General features: G+C 32.2%; 2 protein-coding genes across 3 annotated transcripts; one reads left to right on the forward strand and one right to left on the reverse strand.

Moving 5' to 3' along the window:
* The first annotated feature begins 338 nt into the window (after positions 1-338).
* l(2)34Fd (lethal (2) 34Fd) lies at positions 339-8,412 on the forward strand. 2 transcript variants are annotated; one of them, XM_053746580.1, is made up of 10 exons: positions 339-479; positions 2,866-3,126; positions 3,585-3,725; positions 4,484-4,692; positions 4,832-5,060; positions 5,354-5,480; positions 5,812-5,980; positions 6,120-6,354; positions 7,606-7,731; positions 7,863-8,412. In XM_053746580.1, exons 2-10 carry the CDS (start codon positions 2,950-2,952, stop codon positions 8,301-8,303), a joined length of 1,854 nt encoding a protein of 617 aa, XP_053602555.1. In that variant the 5' UTR covers positions 339-479; positions 2,866-2,949; the 3' UTR covers positions 8,304-8,412. The 2 variants fall into 2 exon arrangements, with proteins under 2 accessions (XP_053602555.1, XP_053602468.1); XM_053746493.1 differs by lacking the exon at positions 339-479 and adding an exon at positions 1,756-1,956.
* Mpp6 (M-phase phosphoprotein 6) lies at positions 473-1,344 on the reverse strand. The gene has a single exon (XM_053746715.2). It carries the CDS (start codon positions 1,050-1,052, stop codon positions 639-641), a length of 414 nt encoding a protein of 137 aa, XP_053602690.1. The 5' UTR covers positions 1,053-1,344; the 3' UTR covers positions 473-638.
* Positions 8,413-8,886: the final 474 nt, after the last annotated feature.

An 8,886-nucleotide genomic window follows, 5' to 3' on the forward strand; every position in this document is an offset into this window, starting at 1 on the left:
AACAAAAGTTATTCAGCCTGATGTGAATTTTCAAGATTAACTATATATATATATATATATATATATATATATATATATATATATATATATATATATATATATATATATATATATATATATATATATATATATATATATAAGTCGACAAATAGAAGCCAAAACATTTTTTAAAAATAATTTTTGCCTGTTTGATTTCATCGCGATATGTTGCTTAAAACTCGAGACATTGACAAAAATAAGTTACGAGCGAACGCCGGGCGAAGCCGCGAGCAAAAACTATTATAATAGAAAATTACAAAATAAAAGTTCATTAGACAGTTTAGTTGAATTGTTGAAAGCATGTGACAAATTATTATCTATCATCCTATTAGAGGGCCTGGGGCACAGCTGTGGGGATGTTTCAATAATTACAGACACGGACATATAAAAATGGGCACAGACACAAAAATTGAAAAGAAATAAAACAAGAAAATCAATAGGTATGTACTTTATTACTCACAATAGAATATTATTATCTAGGTATTAAACTGTTATTCTCAGCTTAACTCATCAGGCCATAAATAGTTGTTTGTATCTAACAAGCATCTTTAATGTCATAGAGATAAAGAATATCCATATTAGTTAATAAAATACACTGGTTACTTTTTCTTTTTGACAACTGAGTATTTACTAGGAGTATCTGTTGATTGCCTTTTCCTTTTATTAAAAGCTGCCATTTTCTTTGCTAAAATTTCATCAGATATATCTTTGTCCATTTCACCATCATTTTCATTCGCTCCATTTTCATCCATAAGCCGTTCAATTTCTGGATTCATGCCTTTAAAAGATAATCTACCTTCTAAAAGATCTTCGCAAAAGATAAAACTTGATTCCGTTATAAAATTCCCACTTGCATGCCTCATTTCATTTGTTATAATATTGGAGTACAAACTATCATGTCCTTGTGTGTTTTCAATTTCCTTTTCAATACGCTCTTTAGTTTTTCGCATAAACTTCATTTCCAGGACCGATTTCGGTAACTGCGGCTTATTTTTATTAGAAATATTAGCCATGTTTTAGTTGTTCTGTTATAGGTATTTTAACGATTTATTTCTCTGCCTCCGAAAAAGCGATTTCAAGGATAATTACTTCGCTTTGATTTTTTTTCTATTTCCTGACTTTCCTTAAGAAAATTATTTTTTACCTAGGTATGTACTAGGTACTTAAAATAAAATTAAAACACCCTTAAATTAACCAATTGGGTTATAATTTAAATCCAGCCATCCACCAGCCACCGCGCTTGTTTTTTGTAGACATTTTTTCCTCTTTCTATTCTACATCAACTAAAACGTCAATTTATCTTTTTTATTTTTAACTAGACAGTGACATTTCTTTTCGTGAATATAGTTTTTAATGTTGGTGTACGAGTGATCCTGTGATACCACAAACCGCGCCGCGTGTATTAATGTAGGAGTAGGTATGCTCTAAATAGTAAGAAAGAAAGAAAATATATTTATTCGACAAAAAAGAAAAACAAACTTACTATCCGACTTAAAGTTCCCGTGAGAATTTCGGGAAAAAAGTACCGTGTTTTATTCTAGGTTGTACTCTACTCGTGTATCAAACAAAACCAAATTTCATAACAATCAATCCAGTAGATTTTGCGTGAAAGAGTTAAATACATACATACAGCATCCTCACAAACTTTCGCATTTATAATAGTAATATGATAGGATGAAATAATGTGGGAATGGTGGGATCGCATCTTAATGTCAGGGCTGTTCAGAAAAAAAAAAAATATAACCTAGAACAAGAAAGTTTGCCATGCAATGTTTTCAAATTTTGTTTATAAATTTTCTTTCATCATATAATTATTTCATCTCTTGATATATATGAAATAAGTTTATTAAAATGCAAGTGTTCGAAATAGATAACGTAAAAATCTACAATCTCAGCGCTGGGAAATCTTTGCCTGATGTACGTATTTTATTTCTAAAGTTTATGAAAAAGCTAGTAGGTAAATACTAAAAGTATCCTTACAACAACAATAAAGTCCTCTGCCGCGTCTGTCTGTTTGCTCATAAACTACTTCACGGATTCTTATGCGGTTTTCACAAATAGTGTGATTCAGGAGGAAGGTTTAGGTCTATAATTTATTACGTGTTTACCCGAGCGAAGCCGGGACGGACCCTAGCGAAGCCGGGACGGACCCTAGCGGTCCATTCCGACTTCGCTAAATAATAAAATCTGCTTGGACCCGCTGTAAAATAGGGCCACTACCCATAGCTTTGGCAGCTGATAGGCCACAATAGCATCGACAAAGATGGTTGACTTCATGTCGCGGGCCGGTTGTATTTCATATTATTAAGACCTTTTAGTCTACATAACCACTTACCAAATTGTTTCTAAATAGTATACATATAATAGTTATATTCAACAAAATTTTGGTATATATAAATATTGTTCATACAATATGTAAGAATTAGTGCAAACTTTATAAGTAGTAGCTTGTTTTCGATATTAATGGGAACCCCCAATTTTTTACTCTGAAATGTTATCTGAGTGGGATGCCTCTGCTCTGAAAGTATGAGAAAGTACAAGAATATGCACAAAGAGTAAACTAATAAATCAATAATTAATATTTTCAAAAAATATTAACTCTTGTATTTTTTTCACAAAAAAGAACTTTACTATTAATTTATGTTATTTGTTTTTTATATTATGTCCCGCATGTGATGAAATAATCCTACTTTTTTACTAATTAGGTCTTAAAATCCTTATGATTAGTCTAAAAAATTTTGGCAAAGCTTTAATAATATTTGTTTGCCCATATTGAATGAATAAGTTACATTGACATACTTAATTTGTATTGTTTTCATTTTATAGTGGCTGTCAGAGCGCAAGAAAAGAGCACTTTTAAAAAAAAATGTAGATCTTCGAAGAAGAATTGAACTTATTCAAGAATTTGACATGCCTGGTGTTAGTACTTCTCTCCGGGTATCTAAAGATGGGCAATACATAATGGCAACTGGAATTTATAAACCAAGAATCAAGTGTTTTGATGTCAATAATCTCTCTTTAAAGTTTGAAAGATGCTTAGATTCTGAAGTAGTCACTTTTGAAATACTGAGTGATGATTATACTAAGGTAAATTAGTAAATACATGTGTTGAACCCACAAACCATTTAATCTTAAAGCTAAATGGTAAGTGTAGTTGAACCCAATAATGTTAGAAGCTGTGGTGGTCCAGAGGTTAAGACCGTCATCTGAGATTGAATAAATGTTAGCAATAATACACAACAAAAGAAGAAGATATTAGAAACTAAAACTTCTTGTTTTTATAATATTGTTGTTGGTTGACCCCAAAAACATGTTTTTCATATTTTGCAGTTGCATGGTAACATATAATTTTAAGTTCATTGTTACTAAAGTGAACACCACAAAATGGCTTAACTCACCCAAAAAATTAGGAGATGCAAATATTTTCAATTGATTGAAAATAATACATATACTTTTATTTGTTTGTGTGTATGAAAATAATAATTACATAATGAAAATATATTTACATAATTACATGAATTAAAAATTATAATTACTGTTTTCAGATTGTTTTTTTGCAATGCGACCGTTATGTGGAATTCCATGTTGGACATGGTCGTCACTACAGACTGAGAGTACCGCGATTTGGCAGAGATATTGCATATCACAAGCCATCTTGTGACTTATTTGTTGTTGGTGCTTCTTCTGTATGTAACTTTTCATAAAATCATCAATACATATAAAAAAACAGTAGAAAAAAAGTTCCTGTACGTTGAATAAATTTTCATAAAAATAAAATTTGATATAAAGTCACAGCAACAGAGTAAGAATTTGAAAAAAATATCTGTCTGTTTGTACATCTTCGGAACTACTGGACGGATTTGAATGGAACTTTTTTGTTATATAGCTATTAGGCATGGGCAACATACAGGGTATAAATTATTTTGAAAACTGGAACACCTGATGAAGAACAATGATGGTACATCTAAACGAAAGTTATTGAGCCTGGTGAGCATTTTCTGTTGAGATATAAAAATCGAAAATCTGGAACACCTGATGTAGACCCATGATGGTGCAGCTAAACTATAGGGAATATAGAAATGACGACTTAACAAAAATTGTTCTGTCTGATAGCATTTTCAGTAGAGGTATAAAAATCGAAGATCTGATGCAGATCTATGATGGTACAGCTAAACTATAGGAAACGTAGAAATGACGCTCTAATAAAAGTTGTTCAGTCTGATGAGCATTTTCTGTTGAGGTATAAAAATCGAAGATCTGGAACGCCTGAAGAAGAGTCATAATAGTTCAGCTAAACTATAGAAAATATACTTTTTCAGTCTGATTAGCATATTCTGTATGTATAGGTATTGTTACATTTGTCTGTACAATTAAATTTCTCTAATAATTTGCCTCCTTACCAAAAATATATATTTACCTTTAATATTATTTTTATTATTTTTAGGAGGTGTATAGGTTAAATTTAGAATTAGGACAATTCTTAGCGCCATTTGTCTCAAAAGCATCTGAAATTAGTTGCTGTGGTGTTAATGATGAGCATGGTCTACTTATTTGCGGAACAGATAGTGGACATGTGGAAGCCTGGGACCCTAGAACAAAAATAAGACAGGGAATACTGGATTGTGCCCTACACTGTACAGATTCTGAATATAAGTACGTCATTTGTAATTTCACAACTTAACTAAAATAATTATAAAACCACTCAATGAATGAATTTATTTCTTCAAAAGTAGATACATAAATGCACTGTGTCGCAATACTAATGTCACTTTTAATAATTGTTTTGTTTTAGAAATGAGAGTGTACCTGGTATTACTGCATTGAAGTTTGATGGACCTCTTAGAATGGGAGTAGGAACATCAACAGGTCATGTACTGCTTTATGATATCAGGTCAAGCAAACCCCTCCTGGTGAAAGATCACATGAATGAAATCCCTATTAAAAAAATAGAATTTCATAAGCATCTTGATTATGTTTATTCCATGGATTCTACAATAGTTAAAATTTGGAATAAAAATACTGTAAGTTATGTTTCATATTGACATGGCGCAGTGGTAAAGTGCTTGCCACTGAACCGGAAGGTTCGAGCCCCGGTCGGGTTATGATGGAAAATGTTTTTTTTTCTGATTGGCCTGGGACTTGGATGTTTATCTATGTATGTATTTGTTATAATACATGGTATCGTTGAGTTAATATCCTATAACACAAGTCTCGAACTTAATTTGGGGCTAGCTCAATCTGTTTGATTTGTCCTAATATTTATTTAGTTCTAATGCAATATTTTATATTAAGTGGATTATATTTTGTTTTTCAGGGCAAACAGTACACTAGTATTGAATCATCCGTCGACTTTAATGATTTATGTGTTGTTCCAAACACTGGTCTTAGTATGATGGCAGTCGAGGATCAAAAAATGCAAATTTATTATATCCCATCTTTAGGTATTTATCAGTTTAATTATGCTAAGTAATATTTGTTATTCCTTTCTCAAGAGATTTTTGTAGCATATTTATACACGCATGATTCCGAAAGTGCTCTAGTTTGCACAGATATATGGACGACAATAAATACATAATTTCGTCAGATTGTGCACTAGACTCAGAAATTTAGTTCTTTTAAATCAAATGTTTAAAGTTTAAATTTTATACAACTTTCTATACATTTCTACAATATTTGGACTATCAAAAATAATCTCATAGCATAATAGAGATAATAAGCGAATGAGTATAGTAAGAGCTTTTTTCTCTATTGAGATAATTACTTATTATATAGGCCCAGCTCCAAAGTGGTGTGCATTCTTAGACAATTTGACTGAAGAAATGGAAAGCTCGGCATCTCAGACGGTCTATGACGATTATAAGTTTGTGACGAAACAAGAGTTAGAGTCATTGGGGCTGGATCATCTACTTGGAACAAATCTTCTGAGAGCATATATGCATGGGTAAATTATATTTCTATTTTTTTTATATATTTATTAAGATTTCATTTGTTTAGACGATAATCTTCCAAACAAATATAATAAAATAATGCAAATTAAATAAATATATTATTGTAATACGTTATAACATTTTATGTTATAGATATTTCGTAGATGTCAGACTATATAAGAGAGCAAAATCAATAGCTGATCCATTCGCATTTGAGGAATACAAAAAGCAGAAAATAAGAGAGAAGATTCAACAAGAGAGACCGTCGCGCCTCAAAGTCGACGACAATTTGCCCAAAGTCAACCGGGAACTAGCCTCACGTTTGTTAGATACTGACAGTCGAAAGAAAAAAGTTTCCAGTAATCTACTTAAGGATGACCGATTCAAGGTAAGACCACGAACTGACCTGCTTTGTTCTTGTTCATTACAGTTGTTTATTAAAGAAACATCTCTATGTGGGGCAATGGACTACTTGACTGGGCACAAATTTTAATGTATATAGGAATTTAAATAACCAAAAATAATAAATTTCACTTTCATTTATCAGTTTTATTAATTACGTGATATGCTACTTTTTTGTTTTCATCAAAGTATATTAGACTTGCTTTCTGCACATACCTGGAATTGAGATGCCATAACTAGACTTACCCCTTCGCTAAAACAAAAGCAAAAAGCATGGACATCAGCCTTGCCACGGGTAATAAAACGGGCAATATGTAGATCACATCGACCGCGCGAATGAATAAGTAGTAGCTGTCATGCTGCAGTTTTATGCCGAAAAAAGGAATCAGGGACATCAAATTTCCAAAAAGATGGTAGTTACATTTCACAATTGATTGAATTTTTTCATATTATTTCTATTTTACATTTCACATTTTATTAAAAATCCATTGTGTACAAACGTCTCGGCCAGGTCGCCTCAGAAACAAGGATCTGTTAGGTGATAAATTTAAAATCCGCCAAACAGGAATATTTTTTTATGAAAACTAGATGTTGTATATCGAAAAAGCTTTATCAACGAAATGTTCTTGTGTAACCCTTCCCCCTCCGCAAAAATTGCTTAAAACATTGAATAGAAAATAATGTTAATGCAGAAACCCCCAGTTATTTTTTCTTTTTGTTCATCTATGCATCACTGTGATACAAGCTTCATACTTATAAACTTTTATTTATTGACATTATAAAAAAAGTGGATGGGTCTCTCCCGACATTCCTGTATGGCAAGCTCATGGAATTAATAGGTACTCCTACTAATTAATAGGTGCCCATGAAATCATGGGCACGTTAAAATGCCACATCCATGGCACTGACTTGTTCATTATTCATTAGTAATGAATCTTATATACGGACAAAACATTATTGATGTTTGACTAGTAACTACTAAGCATGACATTTCATATTGTGAGAGAGTTATTGCCGTTGTTTTGTGTGGGAACAACGGCAATAAAGATCTAAGTGCTAGCCGCCATAAGGTCACTTTTGATTTGGACGACCACATATTAAGAAGTATTAGGTATAAATACTCTCTCAGTCTTTATTGCTGTTGTTTTGTATGGGAACAACGGTAATAAAGAGCTAAGTGCTAGCCGCCATAAGGCCGCCTTTTTGATTTGGACGACCACATATGTTAAATTCGCAGGCTCTCTTTGAAAATCCTGATTTCGAAGTTGACAAACAAGCAGAAGAATATAGACTGCTCAATCCAGTGCTTTCAAGGCTCGACAAGCCGAAAGACAAACAAGTAAGAGAAGTGGAATCCATGCAGGTAATTTATTATCTATTTACATGTTCTACATATTTAAGCAATCATCACATACAACTCCGCCCTGAGTCGCCCTATTATCTTAACGTCGTATGCGTTAAGTGTATTTGTGGCTAATTTGGATATTGTTTTAGATTGATGACCAAGAAGAAAAGGATTCCGACGTGGATTTGTATCAATCGAGCGATGAAAGCTCAGACGAGGACAGGTCGTGGGTGAAAGAAGTCAAGAAGCAACATAGAATCATTCGCAACCAACAGCAGGATAATAATGAAGGGGATTCTGATAACAACAATAAAGAGTCTATTTATGAATTTAGTAAAGCGCCAAAAATTTCCAGTAATATTAAAAGTATCACTAGAGTCAGCAAAGCCAGCTTGGGCGACCGCCTCGCAAAAGAAGGGTTTTCTACTGTTGTGACTGGTACTGGAGGAAATAGAGAAATGAAATTCTCCATGAGGGGGAAAAAGTCGGAATTTGACAAACAAAAAAAAATGAAGAAACATTATATGGAAAGAAAACAAATAGTTAGAAAAACAGGATTTTTAACAAAAAAGAAATTCAAAAAGTCCTAATGTCGTTAGCGTTTCATGATTTGTTAATTAATGATGTTCAATCAGTGTATGAAATTGTTACAGATTTATCAGACAATTCAATAGTAAATAAACTTGGTAATCAAACATATGCCCTTTGTTATTATTTTGATGACGACACAAAAGCAAAACACTTTTTATTATAAAGCGAGGCAGCAGCGCCGGGTTATCGCAGTTCAAACCCAGTGAGCTAAACAGTTGGGTATTACATTTCCAACTTTTATATTTATTGATCTCGATTTTTAAATAATTACCAATAGCTGCAACCATTTTTTATTTGATAATGGTTTTTATTTGAATACAATAAGGTTATAATTTTATACAACTTATGACTTTTTTAAAGCGAGAAAATATAAAAGGCTAATAAAATAACTTATTGGACCGATGTGACCGCCATTGTATTCTGGGAATTCTTCAGTCAACGCAATATTTTAAAATAAAACGGAAATGTTTTTTAGCACTGCATACAAGATGTAGTGCGCCACTGATCCATCGATTTTATAAAAAAAAATATTGCAGTTACGAGTATGTTGCATTATTTTGATAAGTGAAATTTAATACAAGT

Source organism: Plodia interpunctella, chromosome 1 (assembly GCF_027563975.2).
Source record: "Plodia interpunctella isolate USDA-ARS_2022_Savannah chromosome 1, ilPloInte3.2, whole genome shotgun sequence".
NCBI classification, from domain to species: domain Eukaryota; kingdom Metazoa; phylum Arthropoda; class Insecta; order Lepidoptera; family Pyralidae; genus Plodia; species Plodia interpunctella.

What these genes read in the sequence shown, in the direction of transcription:
- Mpp6 (XM_053746715.2), bottom strand. Translation starts at nt 1,052, where the DNA reads ATGGCTAATATTTCTAATAAAAATAAGCCGCAGTTACCGAAATCGGTC.